The sequence below is a fragment of the Athene noctua genome, chromosome 19, assembly GCF_965140245.1.
Source record: "Athene noctua chromosome 19, bAthNoc1.hap1.1, whole genome shotgun sequence".
NCBI classification, from domain to species: domain Eukaryota; kingdom Metazoa; phylum Chordata; class Aves; order Strigiformes; family Strigidae; genus Athene; species Athene noctua.
Window position 1 is genome coordinate 9768043 of NC_134055.1, and position 23797 is coordinate 9791839.

General features: G+C 45.0%; 1 protein-coding gene across 7 annotated transcripts in view; it reads left to right on the forward strand.

Annotated features, from left to right (window-relative positions):
* The first annotated feature begins 2514 nt into the window (after window positions 1–2514).
* Window positions 2515–23797, forward strand: part of GTF2I (general transcription factor IIi) — a 77863-nt gene continuing 56580 nt past the window's right edge. For 3 of the 7 annotated variants that reach the window (XM_074923146.1, XM_074923149.1, XM_074923151.1), the window contains exons 1-4: window positions 2516–2768; window positions 3444–3622; window positions 13832–13937; window positions 15295–15433. In XM_074923146.1, the coding sequence (XP_074779247.1) occupies window positions 13839–13937; window positions 15295–15433 (238 nt within the window). In that variant the 5' untranslated portion in view covers window positions 2516–2768; window positions 3444–3622; window positions 13832–13838. Of the gene's footprint in view, window positions 2769–3207; window positions 3333–3443; window positions 3623–4302; window positions 4433–13831; window positions 13938–15294; window positions 15434–23797 lie in introns of those variants that run through there. The other 4 variants (XM_074923152.1, XM_074923150.1, XM_074923147.1 and 1 more) reach the window with 4 other exon arrangements.

A 23797-nucleotide genomic window follows, 5' to 3' on the forward strand; every position in this document is an offset into this window, starting at 1 on the left:
GTTAACTAGTAGAGGGGAAAAGCAAAGCGATACAAAATACTTTAAACCAAGGGATTCAGATCAAAGTGTTTTCTGCCAGAACACCTGACCTTGAATTTTAAACCTAGAAAGAATATCAAGATTAAGTGGTCAGATGTTATATAGAACAGTCATACAGGAATCTGCTGGTAGAAATTCATGGACTCTGTGTTAAGCTGAATGTCTTTTCGAGAAGGAAGCTGCTTGAATTTCTAGGCTCTGAACTGATGGAGGAATTCTCACAGTGCATGGTAATATGTTACAGTTGTTAATTACTCTAGTTACTAAAAACATTATTTCTAGTCTGAGCATTGATTTACAACACTCAGTGAATGTCTCTGATGGATTTAGAAGCCTTAAGGAACTAATTTTTCAGTTACTCGTAACCACAATGGGTAAACATTATTCCACATAAAGCATAACTTAAGATATCTCTCTGATTTCATTTAACTCCTAAACTTTTTTCAGCTCCACAGCTCATGTAGCTGGCTCAGGTTGTAGAGAGGGATACAGAAGAGTGGGAAGAATCTTGTCGCAGAGAAATACCAAATTTCCACTCTTCCAAGGACCCGTGTGGTAGTAGATGAGCCACAACAACAACGGTCTTACCAGCGGGAAGCAGTTGCCACTTGTGACTCTTAAAACAAATCATGGTGTGATGCTGTGTAACCAAAATGCACCTTCTCTGCGACCAGGACCAGTCCATACCTGCAGGAGAAGGCCTGGATGCAGTCCCTGAATTATGTCCTGGCAATGAGCTTCCAGTTCTGAGGCAGGTAAGACTCCTCCTGTCTTCCAGGAGGATTTACTTGAGTAACTTTTGGACAGGGTGTACTTAGGACATCTAAATCTGTGTGACGTGGCCAGTACGGGCTGTGCGTGCAGTAGGGTACAGCTGGAAGATGACAGCATGCAGTTATCATGGAGTGATGCCTTCCACTAAAAATGCCATCTAAAGGGCAAAGGGAGCTGACACCAATTTAGAAGATAGTTGTGGCTGCTCAGAAAGATTTGGTGTCCCTTGTCCTTCAACAGAGGTTATGCCTTTCCCTGCACAGGATCTGCAAGAGGGAACCACCCAAGTGCTGCAGGGCAAAACCGTCTGTTTAGGTTAAGCTGGTGGTGAAAGTAGGCAGTGGCTTTTTTTGTCCTCTGGGTTTTTTGGAGTGCTTTGGTGGGTTTGGTGTGGGGTGTTTTTGTTTTGGGTTTTGTTGGTTGGTTGGTTGTTTTGGGTTTTTTTGCTAGGCCATTGCATTGTCTCCTTTCCCACAGTGTAAATGATGAGAACAGTTACATCCAGCTGAACCTGGTAAGGAACCACCGAAAGCCACATCTTGAATCGCTCGGACTGTTTGCTCGGGGGACGCGGGTCAGCCTTGGCAGATGGGCATGTTTTGCACAGCATCTATAGGCTCAACAGCCATGGTATGGGAACGGCCACGGGGCCTCCTGCAGAGTCCCCTCCCAGCAATCAGCTTCTGAGTTTTATTCCCCAGTTTGATTTATTGCTGTTTATTGCGACTAGGAGGAAGCTGAAGGCTTTCAACTAAGCATGCTTCCATTTCCTTTGTAAATGAGATTTACTTGCAATTGTAGCGTTTGGTGGTTGCTCTTGACCAACTCTGTTAATGTTTCAAAAATACCAGTGACAGTTTTATACACATCATAACAGCCCTATAAACACTGTAATTTTTGTAAATATCATTTTGTTCATAGTTTGATAGTAAAACTAGCTATTGATTTGGAACAAATTTTGAAATGCAATGTCTCCCTTGGAATGGAAAACTTTCTACCCACGTTTACCACATTGAACCTTAAAGGAAAAGAAGAGTGACACCAGCTGAAACATCTGCCTCGTTATATCCAGGAAAAGAGATCTCGTAGATGGCATCCATTACGCCGCACACCTTGGGGAAAGGTTAGATCCTAGGTTACTAATGGTAACCTGCAGCAGCGGGGGAGTTATTTTGCTGTTCTTTATGAAACCAAAAGCTGGCTCTGTCGGCGGGAGGCTCTTGCCTCCGGCGGTGGCTCCGCAGAGCTCGGGCGCAGCTCCGGGCGTTACACCGGGCCGATTCTTGCGGAGGGGGAAGGCAGGCGGCGGGGCTGCGAGCCCGGGCCTCTGCACGGGCCGGGGGGCCTCAGCCATGCAAGGGTGCGCTGACACGGCGAGGCCCCGCCGGGCAGGGAGGCAGAGCGGGGGGAGCGGAGCGGCCCGGCGGTGGCGGAGCCTCCCGGGGCGGGGCGAGGCGAGGCGGAGGCCGCCGTCATCTTCCGCCCAGGGCCCCGCGCCCGGCCAGCGCCGCTCCGGCCCGGCTCCCCCGCTCGGCGCAGGGCTCCGGCCGCTCCTTCCGCGCGGGGCACGGCGGGAGCCGCAGTCCGCCGCTCTCCACCGGGCCCGGCCCGGCCCGGCCCGGCCGCCGCCGCCCGACTACGGATCCCGGCGGCCCCCGCGAGGGACGCGCCTGCGCGGCCGGGGCTCCGCGAACAAAAAAATAAAAAAAATCGCCCAAAAACCTGCCCCCTCCCCTCCCCCGGAGCGGTGCTGGGCTCAGCCCGAGAGCGTCGGGGGGCAACGCGGGGCTGCGCGGCGGCCGGGCCCATCGCCGCGCCCGGTGCGTCGCCAGCCGCCGAGAGGCCGCGGGGCAGCCGCCCCCCCCCGCCAGCGGCTCCGTCGGCCCCGGCCCTTCGCTCGCAGCCCATCCCCGCCTCCAGCCAGCAGGACCGGGGCTGTCCGCGCCCGGCGGCGGGTGAGTGCGAGGGCGGGACGGGGCCTCGCCGGGACGAGGCGGGGCGGGGGCCGTGACCCCGCGGATCCCTGAGGGGAGACATCCCAGGCCCCGCGCGGGGGGGGCAGTGGTGGGGCCGCTCCCCCGGGCCGCAGGGGCAGCTCCTGCCGCCGCTCGGGGGCGGGGGGGGCCCGGCGGGGCCCTACGGGAAGGGGGGGGGGGGGGATGGCGCCCCCTCCTCAGCGCCGCACGCGGGGGGCGAGGGGCGGGGCTCCGCGCCCTTCACCGCCCCCTACCCCGGGACCCCGGCGCGGAGGGGAGGGGCGCGACCCCAGCGCTGCCGCCTCCCATTGGCTGGCGGGGCGGCGCGCACGTGCCGGAGCCCGGCGCGTGGCGGCGGCGATTGGTCGCGGTCGGGAAGGGGCGGGGCGGGGGATGCAAAGGAGCCGCGGGGAGGGTCCCGCGGGGGGCGGCCTGTGCCGCGGCGGGTCCTGCGGCCGCCGGGCAGCGCGCGCCTTCCGCCTGCAGCGCGCCGTGCGGAGCCGGTAGGCCAGTGCCCCAGCCCGGGGGGCGCAGGCACCTCAGGTAAGGACTGTGTGCACTTACCTATAGTAAGCAGCGTGAGTTTATTTTTTTTCCTTAAATTTTAGAAGCGTTTAGATTTTTATTTCTTTTTTTTTCCTTTCTGTACACCAGGTGACTTAACTGTGAACGCAGTCTGGCGCTTCAGTTTCACCCCGCGGGTGGCCACTCTGCGCTAGTCAGCCGTGAGGGCAGCGGATTGCCCAGGGAAGGGCGCTCGGGCGGGGGGTCCCGCAGGGAGACCCGGAGCACGTTTCGGCACAGAGCTTGCTCGAGGCGGGGAGCCGGCGAAGGTGGGTCTGCGTGCAGTTGCAAATTGTTACTGAAGTCTGTGGACCCGATGTTTCGGGGGGGCTGATGTCGCGCACCTGTCCCGGTGTGTAACCTTACCTGCCTCTTGCATTCATGGTGTGGGCTGACCCTGGCTGGACACCAGGTGCCCACCAAGCTGCTCTGTCGCTCCCCTCCTCAGCTGGACAGGGGAGGGAAAATATATTGAAAGGCTTGTGGGTCGAGATGAGGGCAGGGAGGGATCACTCACCAATTGCTATCGCGGGCAAAACAGACTCAATTTAGGGAAAACAGTTTAATTTGTTACCAAGAAAATCTGAGTAGGGTAATGAGAGATAAAAATAAATCTTAAAAGCACCTTCCCTCACTCCTCCCTTCTTCTAGGCTCATCTTTGCTCCTGATTTCTCTACTTCCTGCCCTCAGTCGCAGTCAGTTCATCACCTGTTGTCTCTGCTGCTCCTTCCTCCTCAGGACTCCTCACGCTTCCCCTGCTCCAGCGTGTGCTCCCTCTTACAGCAGACAGTCCTCCGCAAACTTTTCTGACGTTGAGCCCTTCCTACAGGGCTGCAGCTCTTGCTGAACTGCTCCAGCGTGGGTCCCTGCCGCGGGGTGCAGTCCCTCAGACACTGGCTGCTCCAGCGTGGGTCCCCTGCGGGGTCACCAGTCAGTCCTGCCAGCGAATCTGCCCCAGAGTGGGATCCACGGGGCCTCAGGTCCTGCCAGGAGCCTGCTTCAGCACGCGCTTCCCACGAGGTCACAGCCTCCTTCGGGCATCCCCCTGCTCTGGTGTAGGGTCCTCCCCGGGCTGCAGGTGGGTCTCTGCTCCCCCGTGGAGCTCCCTAGGCGCAGGGCACAGCTGCCCCACCATGGGCTGAGGGGAGTCTCTGCTCTGGTGCCTGGAGCACCTCCTCTTTCTCTGACCTCGGTGTCTGCCAAGTCGTTTCTCTCGCATATTCTCACTCCTCCTTCCAGCTGAAGCTGCCGTTGCACAGGGTTTTTTTTTCCCCTTAAATATGTTATCCCAAAGATACTACCACTGTAGCTGATGGGCTCAGCCTTGGCCAGCGGTGGGTCCATCTTGGAGCTGGCTGGTGCTGGCTCTGTCGGACATGGGGGAGCTTTGAGCAGCTTCTCACAAAAACCACCCCTGTAACCCCCCCCCCCCCCCCCCCCCCCCCCCCCCCCCACCAAATCCTTGCCACACAAATCCAGTACAATTGACAATATTTTTAATCATAACTGGTTTTAGGTGTCACCTGTTGTGTTTCCAGTTCTTTATTTGCAGGCTTCTTTTGCCAAAGGTTTGCTGTGTAAGTTGCCTGAGACACACATGTGCATGGTGACTGTTTAATGAGTGCAACCATCCACTTCTAAGCTAATTGTGTAGCTGGGTTGTTGTCAGTTATGTACAAATTTTTGTGTTAATATTTCACAATAAGGAGCAACTTTTAGACTGTGCTTTTAAATATACCTAATATTTGTTTCTGTTTGTGTAACTTTAACTGTGCAATTAAAATAACAAAACCCTATAAAACATTTTAAAAAACCAAAAAGGCTTGTAAATCCGTTAGTGTGCTGGGTTGTGTGGCAGGGTTTTTGGTAGCAGGTGAAGGGCTACAGGGGTGGCCCCCTATGAGAAGCTGCTGGAAGCTCCTCTGTCTCCAGCTCAGCCCTGCCTCTGGCCAAGGGCGAGCCAATGGATAACACATTTAAGAAGGGGAACCTGGGAGCAGGGGGGAGACTTTGAGGACGAGTTATGAGAATGTCACCTCTGCAAACACCAAGGTCAGTGGAAGGAAGGAGGTGTGCTGGAGCAGAGAACCCCCCTGTATCCCATGGTGGGACGGCAGGGCCGCCCCCCCGCACCCATGGGGGTCACCGGAGGAGCAGAGATCTGCCCGCGGCCTGGAGAGGGATCCCCAGGACTCTGTGGGAAGAAGCCCCCGCTGCTGAGGTGCAGCATGTGGAGGTGACCCACAGCGGCGCATCGCGAGGGCAGGACTCATGGCGGGACAGGGTTGGAGGGACACACACACAGTCTCACGGGAGAGGGGGAAGGATGCAGCTGCACCTCCTGCCCCTGTGGGAGGAGGTAGAGATACCGGGAACAAAGCTGAGCCGGGAAGAAAGTTGTTTATAAGCTAGGATAACGCTTCTCACTGTCCCATTCTGTCTGTTAAGTGTCCTTATCGTTAGTGTTTTGAATTAAAGTGACTCCTTTCTCTTCCCTTAACGAGCCTGTCTTTTGCATGCGACTCCTCCCTGTCTCATCTCCATTCCTGACCCCTATTGATTCTTTTTTTTCCTTCCTAGCGCTGGGGGGCAAGGAGTGAGTGAAGGGCTGTGTGGTGCTCAGTTCCCCTCAGGGCTCAAACCACACAATCGGGTAAATTAGATGGCATAAAAGTTTGTTACCTTAACGGCCTGGTAAGAGGCTACTGGCAGCCTTTTATCTTATCTGTCAGGATATGAGAACCTTTTCATAGATGTTTGTTTGAAACTCACGTTCTGCTGGAAAGACTGTGAATTTGTAGTTTTCTGTCAAAAAAAAGTTACTGACATAGTCCTAAAGCTTGCTTATGACTTTTAGTTCTGTTCTTGGATCCTGGATGGAGAGAGGCTTCTAATAGTATTGATATAAATGCTTTAATCCAAGGAAGAACACATGTAATTGATTCTATAGAAAATGGTGTTTTGGTTCACTTGGTTATATAGAATAATAGGAACAAGGGAAAGAAATTCAGAGGGAATGAAGTTACCAAGTAGAGGGGACTGATTACTGCTGGAGAGTGAGGGGTGCTTAGTTCCCCAGGTTTCCCGGGGTGCCCCGATGTGTGCCGTGGTGGGCAGCAGCACATCAGTGTGTGCCCAGGAGGTTCACTCCACGCAGCTCCCGTGCAGAGGTGTGTCCTTCAGCTACCGCCTGGATATGGATCGGATTAATTTTTTTTTCCAGGTGTTAGAACATGAATAGGTGTTTAGTGTCGGTTTAGCTTTATGTGGGAACCCCAGAGGAATTAAAGGGGGTTTGTCTGCCCTTAAATCAGTTCAAGCCTTTTGTTTCCTGTGATCATTGCAGTATGACATAGAAATCCAAATGACCAGCTCGCACTAGAGAGGACAACAATTTATCTGGAAAATGTGCCAGAACCAATTTTGTTATAATTAAATACCAATAGAGTTCAGACTAATTCACTTCTCAAATATGTGTAAGTGTTGATGGACACACAGAACTAAAGTAATTGTTATTCGGCATGATCATCATGTTGACTAAGTAAACATAATTACACTGGTAGAGACAGAATTTATCAGATGGTCAGGACTGCTGTGATTAATATTTCATTTTGTTTGCATGGTTTCACTGTAAGTCACGAATGCCTAGGTGCTGCAGTAGGACACTGCCTACTTAAAAACTAAAAAACTGAGTGAATTCTTCACCGAGTCTGTCTGGCTTTAATACAGAAATGGAGTTTTACATTAATGGGTTCTTAACTACTCCAGACTTGGGTAATATGTTTGCTTTTATACAGTTGCCTTGTGAGGTATATAGTTAGATACAATATCTGCATTTTTATCTAAAATTTTGTGATTGCATGTTGGTCTATATTAGAATCTTTAGAAGTAGTGTAGATCAAACTTAAATATCTCTTTGCAAACATGCAGACTTCTGAATGAGGGAAATCAGAGGTGCTTTTAAAATAACAGTTCTTGGAATCGTCTTTTATTAATGGTTCTCAAGAGTAGTGCAGGTAGTTGCCATCTAGGCTGACTAAGAAACCATCATATGGTGCTGAGTATCATAAAAGTACCTAGAAAAATGGGAACTAATTATTACTGGTTTTAGGGGGGTCTCACAGCTGTGTAATGAACTGTGCCCCCCCCATCGCCAGCAAAATGCAGCTGGTTCTGTGTGGCTCTGCTGTCTGGGTGTTACCAGGTGTGTTGAGAGCACCAGGTGTTTCCCCTTGCTTTGTTTGTTAGGGGATCCTTGTTCTCTTTCCCGACTGCCTTTGGTTGCTGACCTTCTGCGCGGCTGCCCTCGGAGAAAAAAAGAAAGCTTCAATCAGTGAGCACTACAGTAGGGATTGGGGCAGTGTGTTGGTGTACAACGAGATCATATTTGAGTGGCGTGATTCTGCAAATTGTCTCATTAATTAGTGTAGCATGGAGGGCTGTAAGTAGCGCTGCTGCTGTGTTTTGTTGGGGTTAAGCTCTAATGTAAAACTCTCAATCTTGTTGATTCTGTTGCTGTGAGTTAAATCCCTGCGGCGGGAACTGGATTGAAATGGTGACAGTGAATGTCCCCGCTGCCCATGTTCTGGGCCACTGTTGCTGTACTTGTAGTGGTGTCGGGTGTGAATGACGAGCAGGGAACCTGCTCCTTGCGTGAAACCAGTGAGTGCCATGTCTGTATTCCTGGTGTCTCGGTCTAGAAACCGATACAGCTTAAGGTTAGAGAGATAAATGTGCTTAATTGTTAGTGAGCAAAGTAGCAAGAAGGTTGACTTTAATCGTGATGTGCACTTTTCCTGAATCAGCTGCTCGGCTTCTCCAGATAAGAGGCTGGAAAAAAAGGCAACAGAGACACTTCAGGGGGTATGTGTGGAGGAAGAGGGAGACAGAGCCTCCCTGGTACGATAAGGCTTCTTCAGAGCTACTCTGCTGTCCTTGAGAGTTATTTTAATTCATTTTCAGGGGTGGTTAACAGCCTGGACTCAGTCTTAGCTAAGAGCTGACCATGCATATGTACATGACTGCTCTTAATCCAGTGAGTCCAGGTTTGTACCTCCAAGGGAGCCAACTTCTGTCTTTAAGAGCTGACAGTAAGCAAAAAGAGATAAACCCAGATGGGTTTGAGTTGACTAAATGCCCTCTGGGGGTTCTCCATATTGTCTGTCCTTCCTGTTCTGATGTTGGGGAGCTTCACCCTCTTGTTTTTGGTGTATGCTGTAAGCAGAGTTAAACCTGCCAGGCTTGCCTCTGTCTCTCTCTTTGCTTTGGATTGAGCTGGCTCTGAACATCTGGAGCTGCTTTTGCTTGGTCTGGTCCAGCAGTGTTTGTGGTTCAGAACAGGCTGCTCCTCCACAGAGGTAGCATGGATGTTGCTCATCCAAATTGATTCATAATCCACGTGCAGAAGAACTGGCAATGTTTTTGTGAAGGAAATCCCAGATCCTTTGCTTCTATTTCTCTTGGGCTATGGCTGGTGGAAATACTTCCTTTCAAAACATGATTGCTTGTATATGAAGATGGGGGTGTCGCACGCTCTTGAGCACCCTTGCTGTTAAGCTTGTGTTTCTGCTATGTGTGAGCAGTCTAGTGGTTGGAAGGAGCTGAAAATTGTCACTTGTAGACTATTTGTGTAATTTTAAGATGATCAATGACATGTCATAACAAGGAAAATAGATCATCCTTACGGGTTTAGTGTAGGTCAGCTATGAACAGATGCTGGAGGGTGAAGGTGAGAATCTCCTAAGGCTGTGTGCACTGAGGCTAGGGTAGATGTGTTAGAGAAAATCAGAAAATATGGTGGTGCTAGGTTTGCATACTGAGCTTCTGTGCTAGGTTAGCTGAGAACCAGCAGACTTCCTCTGAAATATGGGATCACTGAACCAAATTGTTTTAAAAAATAACAGATTTTTAGCCAAGATTTGTTTAAAAATATTCATTTTCACTTAACAGCTTGTGAGTATTAATCTGTACAGTTTGGGAAGAACCAACTTGTGTCCTTTGTCAGAAGGCCAATATTTGGACAGAGTTAAATATGCTGAAATTGTGTCTTGGCCTAGAAGACAAAGAAGCCAAGGGGTGAAAGCTGCAACAGCCAAGAAGCAGTCTAGCTTCATTAGACTGTTTTTTTAGTGGTATATTTTGTTGTGTTCCTAATTGTTCCAGCTTTGTAATGAAATGTGTGCTTTTGTACTCTGCTAGAATAACTTTTTCCCCAAATATCAGAAGTGGCCCATGGGGATCTAGTAGTAGCTGGACTTCTTTGCCCTAGGGAGCAGCAAATCTTCAGTGGTGTGTAAGGGTGAGCTCACACAAACGCTCCAGCCAGCTGTATTTTGAGGTTCTTGGGAGTTATGTTCTTTTCTGTTAATGTGGCAGGATTTGTTTTAGTGTTTGTAATGCTAGATGAGGGGTTAGTGGAGAGAAGTATGCTTTGGCATCCACAGCTACTTTTCTGGAGAGTAGCAGACAATGGATAGATGTACCATTTTGGGAACACGCGCTTGCATTACATCTGGTGAAGGGTAGAACAGTGTTGCTATTGTTTATCAAGTCTCTACTCTAAGAAATGCATATTTCTCCCCCCCCCCCCATTTTCCATATGTATTCTTTATATGCTTAAATAACAGTTTTTCTTCATAAAGTTTAATTATTTTTTTTTGCTTTTTGTGTGTCTGACAAGCAGCTACTAGAGAGAGTATCCATTACTATTGGGTTTATTGGTGTGTTTACCAGGGAAGATGGAAAGTAACTGTGTCTTGTGGTTTTGTTCTCTCTTGCCTTGAGTATTTCTTTTTTTGGGCGTCTAAAAGTAGAAGCCAGCAAGAAACAGGCAGAGTGAGATACATGTTGGTTTGATTTGGCTTCCCGAAAAGCTACTGGTTTTGGTCTTTGGTTTTCTCCTTGTAAAAGGAAAACCCAGAGGGTTTTTTAGCTCTATGTCATGGTGACTTTCTCATCAGGAAGCATGCTGGTTTTGTCTGGGGTAATCTCCTTCACAGTAGCCAGTGTGGGGCTCTGGAAACAGTGTTGGTAACGCAGGGATGGTTTAGTGATGGCTGCGCAGGGCTCACACAGAGCCGAGGCCTTTCCTGCCTCTCACCCCACCCCACCAGCGAGGGGCTGGGGTTGCACAAGGAGTTGGAGGGGACACGGCCGGGACAGCTGACCCCAACTGCCCACAGGGACGTCCCAGGCCGTAGGGCGTCCCGCTCGGCACAGAGAGCTGGGGAAGGAGGAAGGGGGGACGTTCGGAGTGATGGCGTTTGTCTGCCCAAGTCACCGTCACGCCTGAGGGAGCCCCGCTGTCCTGGAGATGGCTGAGCACCTGCCTGCCCGTGGGAGGTGGGGAACAGATTCCTTGTTTTGCTTTGCCTGTGTGTGCAGCTTTTGCTTTACCTATTAAGCTGTCTTTATCTCAACCCACAACTTTTCTCCCTTCCGATTCTCACCCACGTTCCACTGGGGAGGAGTGAGAGAGCGGCTCTGCGGGGCTTAGTTGCTAGCTGGGGTTACATCACAGGCAGGAATGGCTAAATGCTACACCCTTGCTACTCTACCACTGTATTTTTTGAGGCTTTGTTCATTGTTACAAGCCTTTACTTGGACCAAAGGCTCATCTTGGCACTGTTAAACTGAAGGATTTATAGGCAATTATAACTAATAGTAACTGATCTGGAAGTTCTGTAGCAATATGTGATTAAGATGCCTAGACATGTCATAAGTGGTATTCTGTTGGCCAGCTTGTAATTGTTCAAAGGATGGTTTTTAAATTGGCCCTTTTGTGTAGCACTTCGGTAAGAGGTAAGGTGTTACACTTTTATTGAAGGCTTTGCACTGGGAAGTTACGTTGGGCAATGGTGTTCTCGCACACTAAGGGCTGATCTTGGAAAGGCAGCCAGGTTTCTTATATCTACTGAACCATAGCCTACTCTTTTTAATAATAAACACTGTCCTAGTGGTATAGATAAGGATAGTGGAGAAAACTTTTGTTTGAAAGGGAGAAACTGGCAAAAGGGGGGGGGGGGGGAATCTTTCACATGAGACTTGCTGTAAAGTGGTTAGGAAAAAATATTCTTGTGCTGTCATGGTGCAACAGGATGTCTCTTAAATCTACATTAACACTGATCTGGCACCATACAAACTGATTAAACAATGGGTATCCTAAAAATACAAGGCACTATGCCTTTATACTTTGGGAAGACTCTTCCAAATGTTATTAGAAGATCCAAATGTGACTCCAAGATACCGAGGCTGTGGCCTCATATACAGCAGCAAGGTAGGTTAGGATGTGCTGTCCTCTGAGCCAGAACAACTGTGGGGCTGTACAGTGAATCAAACTGGGACCCAGTCCAGTGGAGCACTTCTCCCCATTCCCTGGATCAGCTCCCTGACTTGTCTGTGTACCTGTGGATCAGAAATCACCTTCCAGGGATAGGAACAATTCTGCATGCGGGAGACAGCCTGAGCTGGCACTTCTCTGATGTGCTTGTGCATCCACAGCTTTTAAATAATTGCTAGAATTTCCTTGGTCTGTTTTCTGAACATGGTACCTCTGCAATGGAGAAAATGTTTGCTTTTGTTTTGACACAGTGTGATTTTTCCCCCCCCCCCTACAATGGGGTAGGTGCATATGTTCATGCCACTGTGAGCTTGGGAGGTGTTGAACTGGTGCAGAACAACTGCATCAGACAGTGAGTAGATGTGGGAGAAAGGGGAAATGTGCAGTTATGTTCTATTTAATCTTTAATATTGGATTGTTAAGATACCATTTTAAAAAGTCCGAAAGCTATCATGTTTAAAATTACTGTCAGCATCCCAGCCCTAAAGGAGTTCCAAAGATGAGCTTGAGAACTCTGTTGGGTATCAAAAATCATGGCTCAGTGAAGATTAATTTATCACATCAAAATCTCCCCTTTCCTCTGATATTCCACAAACAATAAGATGCTTCTCTTCCTCTGGAGGATAACCCATCAGCCTCTGCCTCCCCATCCCCAGCGACCCTCTCTTGGGTCACTGAAGCAATCAACATCGTTCAACAGTTGTTATTCCTTTATATTCATTCTTGCAGTTTAGCTCCTTTTCCAGACCTGACAAAGGACCTGCTTGCCTACTCCTCAGCGTAGCAGGTGCTGGTATTCAAACCTCTCATTACCTGCATGTTGAGCAGCTGCTGACTATGCCACTGCCAGTTTATCTATAACATGGTTTTAAAGCTGTTTAAACCTTGCTGGCTTGTGTCTGCAGAGCCAGAAGGCTGCTGGATGGCTGTTGTGAGCTTGCAGTATTGCTAGCTTTTTTTGCCCCCTTCCAGTTTGTAGTCTGAAGTGCTCTAAATCCTATAAAAGAAAAGCACTGTACCAATTTTTGCAATGTAAGCATGTATTATCACATGCAATGGTTATTTGTGCTGCCATGACCTGTCTGTGCATCTAATAGGATGCATGTCACCTTTGGAAACTTGAGCCACATCATGTGTCCAGGTTCTACAGGAGCAGCAAGCTGTCTCATCAAGCTGTTATGAAATGTTTCGTCTATCTGAGCTATCTTGACTTTTGCGGTGATTTTTCTCAAGGCTTGCACACAGAGTTGTAACAGCTAAATTTCTACCAGTTCTTTCCTCCTCCAGGCATGTCAGGTTATTGCTTTAGATATGTGTAAACATAACAAGTTGCAATGCTCCAATAGAAAAATGTGCTCTCAGCAGCTGCTGAAACTTCATTCTTGATATATTCATTCTTGTATAGACAATTCTGCCAGCAGAAGCATAAACAAGTTCTGATTATTACTTATGTCTTAAAGTTGAAAGTCTCCTGAATGACATACAGAAAATAGGTTTAAATATCTTTTCTGTGTCACTGCTGAAATTCAGTTTTTAATTTTAGCACCTTAATTGGGACTACTTAGCTTTGGAGTTAATCCTACAGCTAAAGAATATGTGAATAAAAATGTCACATTTTGGTTATTGATACTGTAGTCTCTGAGGCCATGATTTTGGGGCAGGGTGGTGGTGGTGGTTTGTTTTGAGCGAGACCGTGATAATTACAGGAAGGATTGTTCTAATACTTGTCATAACTATAATTTGCCATTTTTTCTGTATGTTAATGCCAGTGGGTTTTTTTGCTGTATTTATCTAGACTGCTGGAGTTGCAAACATGCTTAGAAAGGAAAATTGATGTAAATTCAGCTAACCAATTAATACGCATCTTTCTAGAATCAAAGGGTTTGTGGTCTAGTCATAGCACAACATTTTAACTTTTGAGTGTTTAGCTTCAGCTTTTGATGAAACAGCAGGAAGCATGAAAGAAGAGTGAGCACTTCCTCCTCTTAATTTACCTGTATATTTACTTGACTGTGTATGTGTGTGGTGGGGTGTGTTGTGGGTTTTTGAATATTTTTTTTTCTTTACTTACATGGGAGAGGTTCTTGTTTTCTTGCACTGCTTGTGTATCTGAACATGTTTTTAAATTTCATTTTATAGAAGGAAAATGGCCCAAACTACCACACCAGCAACGTCCATCCGTGAAGAGGGCTCCTGTGAAAGCAGAATGGTGATTACATTCCTCATGTCAGCACTTGAGTCAATGGTTAGTAGAGAAGTTAAGCAGCTGCATCAATACTCTGCCTTGGCTGTGGAGGATTACACCTACACATTGCCTCCTGCTGGGGAGCAGGAAAGCTGTAACGTTTTATCTTTACCTTATTGCCTGCTGTCCGACCAACTGTAACTCTGCTTGTGGAAAATCATACTAACAGTTGTTTTAACAACTGTTTCTTGTTGTGGTATGGTTGTTTTAAAAATTATTTTTTCAAATGAATGGGAAATATTTTTTGATTGTTCAGGTAGAGTGTGGTTGAAAGGCAAGAGTATGTTCTGGTCTTTGTCATCTGTAATAGAGTGAATAAACAGTCTGGAGACTAATGCCTTGTCCTCAGCTGCTGTACCAATTCAACAAAACTTGTTCAGGAAATACTTTTTTTTCAAGTTGGCATATCACCTGTTATGTAGAAGTTATTTAATCATTGTGTGGTGGGGCTTAAGGTTGGCCAGGGCTGTGAGTGGAAAGGTCTGTCACATTTCTTTAAAGTTGAGGCACTGTCAAAGATTTGCCTTTTTAAAATTGTTTTCTTAAATGATAGGCAAGAACAAAATTTTTTCTCTTTGTCAATGAAACTTTGAATGGGATGGTTAAGAAAGAATTGATTGCAAGCCTTTTTTTCCAATGGGTATATTTGGTTCTAATGGCTTTGTGTCACTTTTTCCTCTCATGCTGCAGTTGGTGTTTTTATAGTTGCAGCAAACTGATCTTCTGAGTTCCTAGGAGAAATTGACTCTTTGTGATCACTTTTTGATGATCTCACTAATTTTCTCAGTTCAAGGAAAGAGCAAAGATACTATAGGCTTCCTGCCTTACTACTTTGCGAGAAATTTCTCCCAGCAAAACACACGTAGGTGTTCACAGGAAGGAGTAAGTCACCGGAGTGCAGCAGGCAGGACAGGGCAGACTGCAGGCAGCCTTTCTGCTTGCAACCACACCTTTTTCAACAGAACATGTGTGATAAGTGTGCTCTGAATGAACAAACCTCCCGTATGCTCTGCTGGAAGTTGGAGTAAGACACTCAGTATGATTATCTAACAGGGAAGTGATAATTTCACATGGATTGATGTCATAAATCATTTTAATTAAAAATACGGCAATCTCTGAGTCTAGACAAGGCCTTAATTTCACTAACGCATCTACAGTGCTTTTAAGGTTCCTGATGAAAAGCACTCCAGATGTTTAAATTATTCTTTGCTAATGGCTGATGTTATGTTACTCACAGTACCTTTTGAAGGGTGGATGCTGGCAGCAGAAGTAATAACTGTTTTACATAATACCACATACATTTCTATTAACTGTACTCTTAACTATAGTAATAAAAGCTTTTTGTTTTTCTTTTTAGTGTAAAGAACTTGCCAAGTCCAAGGCAGAAGTTGCCTGTATTGCTGTGTATGAAACAGATGTGTTTGTAGTTGGAACTGAGAGAGGAAGAGCCTTCGTCAATTCTAGGAAAGATTTTCAGAAGGATTTTGTTAAGTACTGTAAGTTTCAACATTGTATTTTTTGTATTTCACAAGCTACTTAATATGTATTGCATACTACTAACAACTTTGGGGAGCAAAGTTCTGAATATCATGGGTACAGGCTATAATTACATTGGCTGTGGCAACACCAGCTGTTTAAGCACATAAAAATGATCAGTTAACAGTGGTCTTGTTTGGGGTGTTATTTCAACTGTGGCTGGAAATGTTAATTTTTTCTTAAGTAACGTGAAAAACCGGTACAATAAGAAGTATTAGACAGTCCACCCTAATAACATGGCCTGCGTTTCTAGTGCATGTTAGGCTTTCTTTGTATCCCCCTCTCCGAGTCTTTTTTTCCACTTGTGAAGGCTGGGCAGGACATTGAACAGGTAGTGGACTACTTCTGTCAGCTCAAATGGTCCTGGTTCTTCAGATCACTTCGTGCCTTATTAAAGCAGACGCACATTTTTGACAAGATGACATTTTTTATATAGCTTTTTCATATCACATATAATATTCTGTCATAAGTAGACAGAAATATGTATCTATACCATAATGACTTAAAACTACATCTGCATTACTTTTGTACTCTTAAGTACATCCAGAGTGTCGTTTCGGTTTAATTTCATTTTTATGGTAAAACAGTAGAACTTCTGTGTTCATAAAAAATGATTCACTGAGTACAGGACAGTAGTTCTAGGAGTTTGGTTTTAAAGATTCAGTGACTCTTTGGGGAAGCACTGATATGCTCATTTAGGAAAGTGTTGATGAACACCTCTTAATCAGTAACAGAATGTACATTTGCCTGCCTAGGGAAAGGGAGAAGATGGAGATCAAGAAGAGAGGTATGAGAAGAATCAGTGTGTGTGGAGAGTTTACAAGCAACAGCTGTAAAATGTTCTGGCTTGACTAATTAAATACTGCTTGGAAAGCAACTATGTTTAATCTGTAGCAGAAACATTTGCTCCTAAAATTGCTTTTGCTGCTAGATAAAATTCTCCTGGAGGTTTTGTCTTCAAGGTCATTTGTTTGTGGTGGGCCGCTGGATTTTTGCCACTGTCCTAATCGCTTGGACAGGGACTGTCTGTGTGCATATTCATTGTAAGGAAAGTCACCACAATACTGTATTTTAACAGATAACTGATACCAAAATGAAGAATTACAACCTCAGTGAGGAATCACATATAGGATGAATCACTTTCTTTTTTATTTTTTACAGGAGCAGTCTTCTGATACTGCTATTTATGAAAACTAGCTGAATAATGGGGGGAGTTTAGTTTTTCACCTGTTTTTTTTGTTGTTTCTTAAAGTGCTTCCCTGAGGTCCTTTGTTTTATTGCCAGTACAGTGGTATCATGGACCCTGGTATACTGGAGACTTCATATACTGGGCGCATCCATTGGTAGGGAGTCTGAAGTAACTGGGATTTGATGTTTGATCTCCCTGGCTAGATCTGTATTTCTGGTTCTGTACTGTGGGAAGAACTGGCTTCTCATCCATGCTTGTGTTTGACTGTATCAGACGTGGTTTCCGTTTTAATCTAACGTTAGCTCTGATAATCCTGCTCCTTTGCTTTATTCCTGGGTGTTTTACAAGATGATAGCAGTTTTGTTCTGTCAGGCTGACGAGATTAAGCAATATCCACTTTGAAAACAGTGTTTTCATTATGATTCTTGCAGAACATCGTGGTGCAAGATCTGTGTGAATAAAGCCAACTAACCTCAGTCACTGCTTTCATGGTTTCACTAAGTGCATATCCCCCATACTTTCTGGGGAGTTTTGATGCTGGAGGTAGTTCTCTCCTGTTGTTGACAAAGATGTTGATAATTCCAGAAAACTTGACAGTTTTTAAGAATTGCATTACATATTCCTGGCAGTGATGATTCCATCACTGCCTTTGACAACTTTGAAGTCTTGACAAAGTTTATAGTGTAGTATCTTTTGATCTAAAGCTTAGACCTGTGGAGGCAACAGTTCTTTCACCTAGAACCTTGTTTCTTCAGTTAAATATGAAAGCTAGCAATAGACAACGTGAGTTGCAATTGTAGTAGGTGTTTTGGAAAAATCCAGGAAGGCCACAGTTCTGTGTATTTTTAATAAGTTAGAGTTTGGCCCTTTTCTTTCCTTTATGATTAATAAAGGCTTCCAAGAGATTCTTATATTGCTGTTAGAATTAAACCTTTTAAAACTCAGCTGCGATATCAGTCTTTGGGACACATGGTGCTGACAATATTGAGGACTACCTCTCCACTTGTGTGGGTCTCTTAATTTTTCTTTAAGTATGGAAACAGAAGTGTAGTTACTAAGCATTCCTCTGGTTATGTCTTACTGTTGTGACAAGCCAGCATGTGTCTCCAGTCTTTACTTCTACTTTTCCCACAGCTCCTTTGTATAGTTTGAGTAAATATGAAGAGTTTTTTGAATTTGGAGCTTTTGAACCTGCTTATTTTTAGTAATAAGTATAATTTAGGGGGTTAAATTGATGAAATGTGTATATAAGGTTTGTGAAGACAGTAGCATGTATACTTTCTAGCAGTATAGGACTCATAAAAATAACAGTGGTTCAGTAAAAGCAGCACTGGAGTTTGGTTTCTTGTGGCTTTCATTCATAACGGCTTTCACCCATGTGGGTTCCCTAACTCCTAACTGCAGGGGAAGGAGAAGCCCTGTGCATATCTCACATACCTTGTTACCTTAAGAAAATGCATTAGAAACAAATTATAGCAATGCTTTTTTAATGGGTTGTGTAGTGAGTATTGAGGAACCAGTAAACAGGCATTAATTATTTAAAGTCGAGTCAGATAATATATTCCTCTGAACTGTGCTTAATTAAGATGGCTGTAAGCTTGATGTTACAGTGAAATGGTATGTTTCAGTCAGTGTAGGACTGCATGTGCTTGTAAGCATAACATGTAACTTAGGTAACCTGCAGTGTCTGTTATTCTAAGCCTGTGTAAATTTAAATTGTGTATAAAAAGAGTATATTCTTCGAGTGCCTGCACATACTCAGAATATGGACAAGCATGGATGCTTGTGCGCTGTAAGCAATCAAGTTCATATACATCTTGCCCTGCCAGTACCTTTGTTTTAGCTGCTGTTCCCTGCTGAAGTGTATTGTGTGGTCCTTAGTTCCTCTTGGATGGCCTTGGCAAGATGAAGTGTCTCCTTGCTCTCTGGATTGCTGCGGAGTTGTGGGTTATCAGCCATCCTGAACACAAGACTTATCTCTGGGATGTCTCAAGAATGCTGTTCCCTTCATGTATTCATCTTTGTCCCTTGAGGTTTGGTCAGGGTTTGTATCGGCTCTGTCAAATTCATTCTCACTTGAATGGAGCTGGAGGTAGTTTATAAAACACACAAACAAAAAACCAGAACAGGCCTCATCATACCCAGCTTGTATTTGCCTGTCAGAAGTGAACCTTCAGAAGATCTCCCTGACTCAGGAACACCTTTTTGGTCACCTGCTATGGACTTTGAAAGAGATTTACCCAGCACTGTGATTTCCATCCCATCTGCCAAGTTGCTGATTGTTCTCTAAGACTCCCAGTTGCCTCTGCTAGCGTTTCCACTGGTACCAGCTGTTGCACCACCGGTATGTAGGTCACGCAGAAGCATAATCTTGCTAGTTCTGAACTCTGTCAGCTCTCCCAGTCATGCTGCTTTTTCCTTTGGTGCCAGGGCTCTGAGCTCACTTGCCTGAGATGGGACCATCTTACATCTGTAGGTTGTTCATCTTGGATGATAGGCCCTTTATTTTTAAGAACCTTTTTTTTTCATTCAGGTGGCCTCAGGTTGCCACGCTGATCTTAATGCATCTGGTGTGGGCCAGAGTTTGGCTTCAAATCCTGCTAGAGACTTTGGCCCAGTGTCTTTCACTCCTCTTACCTGTACCTCCATGTCCATCCAGCCACAGGTTGCAAGAAGCCCTTGTAGCTTCAAGAATGCTCAGAATGTGAGTGGTTTTAATGGGCTGTTCCTCTTGCTTGTGGTGAATGAATGGCACACGATGCTTCAAAGATCTTACAGGAAGGATTGCTCAGCTCTGACTCTTCAGTATTTTTGGTATGTGGATTACTGTTCCCTTTTGGATATCTTCCATCAAGTAAAATGTCTCTTCCCATAAACTAGGTTACTGTGGACCTGCTTGAAGATCTGTGGCTGGGCTTCTGTCTCATTGAATCCTTCTGGCCTTTGAGCAAATAAGGAAGTATTAGGTTTTCTGGAGAGTTCTTTTCTGATGTTGTACTCCCTTATCTCTTTGACTCTCCAATGTTTCGGCAGTTTACAGGGGGGGTGGAAAAAAACAAACAAAACCAGAAACCTGAAAGGCTAGATCTTACTGGTTTAAAAAACAAACTCAAAACTGGCCAAGTCTCTAACTAGATTGGTTACTGTTGGACTACTTCGGCCTGCTGTAATTTCCAGCTGAATCCCTGAAGTTGGCATTTCTGGGCTTGTAGTAGCCTGTCTGTTAGTTTAGAGAGACTACTCTTCATCCCTGGCTGAAGTTACACCATGTCTAGTGTCTTGCTATGGTAGATGCCAGCTTCCTAGTCCATACCTGTAATTACAGCTATGCAGTGACTGTCCTCACTTCAGGTTTTGGCTTCCACAGAAGCTGCTGTTCACTGTGCATGAATTCTCTGTGGAGAATGAGCTTTTTAGCTTAGTATCTAAGGTTTCAAATGCATGAGAAGATTGTAGAGCAATCCTTTGGTCTTTAAGGATGTACAAGTGGGATTCTGAGTAGTCGGTCTGTGCATCACACCTACACTGGAGAGTGTCAATCCACTTCATCCCTGGATGTTTGTCCCTATAGATTGGAGGATGCCCGTGTGGGATTAAAGCAAATCTGTTACTGGCTAGACCTTGTTTTGCAGGCAGCATCTTCCCAGCTATGCCAAAGAGGTACAACTCAATTCTTTCTTTGCTTTCTGTGTTCCCTTCAGTGGCAGAATTTTGATCTGTTTCGAGGGATTTTCCTCATGAAATTAATCTTGCAGTTCTCTTGAGTGACAAAACTAGTTTTTCCTCACATTAAATATTAATGTTTAAAATATGACTGCCCAGGACGAAGCTACTCAGATGTTCCAAGAGAGTGTTTTGTATCTCTAGCTGTGATACTGCAGCACAGCAGAAGTGCTGTCAGTGAACACAGTGTGCTCTGCCTGGGATGGGGCTGTTTCATGGTATCATGTACACTGTGCTGAGATCCTGGACAGCTGGAAGGTGATCTGAACACTCTGGATACGCTGTCATCAGAAGTGATGACTTTGCTCACCTCAAGAGATCTCACCAGCAGTGAATACGAGCTCTGTGGTTGCTGTTTGCATGAGGACTTTCCTACAGAGGAATTTGTGGCACTGGCTGGGGTCATCCCCTATGGAAAAGTGCATATGGACACCACAGCCCTAAAGTCTGTTTGAAGGCAGCAGCGTCTTTTGTTTGTTTGCCTGTCATTATCTGCCTTCCGCTGTTTCTTACTGACAAGAGGTGCATGCACTCCCAATTGCCTAATACATTTTTTTCAGCCTAGAAGTATTTTGTGCAATGAAATAGTCAATACTTCTCTTGCAGTTGAGGTTTAAAAAATATTAGTATTCTCCATTGCATCACCACAGGTGTGCAGTTAGTGCTAATATTGGCAATAATAAAAGCAGTGCTAGCAACAGGGCCAGATCTACAAAGCAACTGAGGTACCTAAAAATCTAGAGCAAAACTTCTGAAAATCTCCGTGACGTCTACCTCTAGGCATCTAAATAGATCATAAATCAGTATTTTTGTCTTGAACTGTGTTCTCTTTGAAGGTGACTATGTCCAAAAAGCATGATATAGAAATACATGACTTTTTTTTAAAGTATTTTTTTAACCAAAGTTCAGTAAAGTGTATAGCATATTGGTATAAATGTTAACATGCTGAAGCTCTGATTGTATGTCTTGCTGCTTTCTTTAATTTTTCTAATGGATGAAGATTTACATGTTTGATTCTGTCTGTGTACTTTCACTATAAGCAATGCTGAACAGACTGTGATATTGCAAGCCTGAGAGCATCATGCGCAGAGCTTGTGTTTAGAAGATGATAGGTGGGAGTCAAGCTACAGTAATGTGAATATTTTTATTAACTCAGTAGCTCTGGGTTAATTTTAGACTTGTGCTTTAAAATATCTTTGATAAATCTGCTGAGATATAACCCCTGATACTGCAGCTTTGCTAGTTAGTGTGTATACTGTACTGCTGATCTGGACGTAGTCCTTTTATGGTACTTTATTTGGATGCTCTAGTAATGATGTAAATAAAGTATTAATACAGTTGATTTACTTCTTCCTTACTATTGTGATTACCTCTGATTATATTCTGTATATCTTACTTGTCATGCCTATAGTTATTCAGAAGCAGTATCTAAACAGGGTGTTCAGCTTTTCAGCTCTAAAGCAGAATGTCTCAGACTTGAAATTGAGTACAGACCAAATCCCCTGACCTGTATGGAAGCAGCCTAATACATTTTTAGGATTACTCTAATAACAGAGGTTATTAGTGGGTCTAACTGCAATTGATTGTGTGTTTGTCCTCATTATAATATCTAAAGGATAATCTTTATCATCATCTTTGTCTCTGATTATGTGCTGTGGTATTACAGTGAAAATACCATTCTGTAACTAGCTGACATCTTTTTATGTTGCTCAGAGGATAATCCCTTGACACTAATGCAGCTAGTTTAAAAATATCAGTTCTTTTTGATGATGATGTACCAGTGTGGAAACTGGTTTCCCACAGTCATTTTCTTTGGCCCTAAACTATTATGTGGCCAGCTGAGACTTCTGTGGCTTTTGCTGCTCCTGAAGGTACAGAATATTTTGGAAGAGAAAGGAGTCATTAAATCGTAGACATAAATAGGAAATGAAAGAAAAACAGTAAGAGCCAGACAAAGGATTAATCTTGACAAAACACTCATGGAGTTGCATGTATGCCATCAGTAATCTGTTACCAATTTTAAATGCAAATGAGGGGCTGTATCTATGATTCTTGCTTTAGCTTTGGTCTTCCAGTGCACTTCAAAATGAGTACACTTTACAGAATGCAGGAAAAAAAAAATGTTGCTTTTTAAAGCTGTGACTGCCAGGATGCTCTCCTATTGCCAAGCCAGAGCTGTTTTATACTTCTGTAGCTCTCGGCCTCTTTTTTCATGCCAGATTTCCTTCCAGCTATTTGGGAGGGGCCTCTATAATACAACCTCTGCTAAATGCTTATTCTGTTTCAGTATCTGCTGGAACAACTCTTCCTAGTCACTTTTAATGGAATTTACTCAGCTGTGGCTCTCGGATATGTTCCTGAGGTTTTACATCCCTTTTTGCAGCGGATGGCTTGGAATAACTTGCACTTCTCCAAATTGTAAAACCAGAGGAGATAGATGGCTGCTCCTGGCCACGGTGACTGTAGCGTCACCGCTTCCCAGACTAATTGTGCTGGCAAACACAATGTATTTACTCCTACCATGTCTGTCACTTGGGAGTGGAGACCTGGCATCTCTGCTAGTGGAAGGGATCATGTGAGTGTTCCCTTGTCCATTTTACATTACGTGAGCCAGATTGCATCATGCCTGTTTAGTGATGTGTTAATGCTAACCTGGCTGGCTCTGCCTGGGGTTAATTAGGGAGCAGTTTCGTAATCATTTTTGCTTGGGAAAACTGTGGCATGGTAACTGCTGGCTTCCTCTTGTGTATCTCCTTTCCTGTTCTGCAGCTCTCTGTGCACGATGGTCTTCTGCATTTGTGCCCAGGCCTTTGTATGACTAAAACCTTTGCACTGTGGGTTAGTTGTGGGGGTCCCCATCTCCCTAGGATGCTACAAAGATGTCTGCAGTACCCTGACTGCTAAAGCATATAGGATATCTTTGTTTATTTAATGAAAAGCATGAAGCTTCAGATATTCCTGCTGGAAAGCTAGGACACTGCTACATACATTGTGACTGCCTGCAGCACTCTGGGCTTCTGCTTTCCCAGTCTCTTGAAGTATTTACATCGTACTGCATTTATTGGAAGCACTAGTTCATATTATGCATCTGTTTCTGCCTCACCTCTAGTTTTTGGAGGAGTTTGTTGTGGTTGTAGCTGCTTGATGAATTAACTGAACTGTGTCCATTCTTGGAATCCCCAGGAGCTATTTTGATGTAAGTTTCAATCACTTTCTATTTTGTATTTGCAGAATGTAGCTATGATTTAAAGCATCTACCCTTAAAGACTTGATCAGTTTATTCCTAATAAATCACGTGCTTAGGAATTAGGTTAAAGATAACATTCCTAGCACTCACCAAACAGTTGCAGTGGCAAGTAATAAAAATAAAATTCAAAGCAGTCATCCCTGTCTTTCTTGCTTTGAGCTGCTT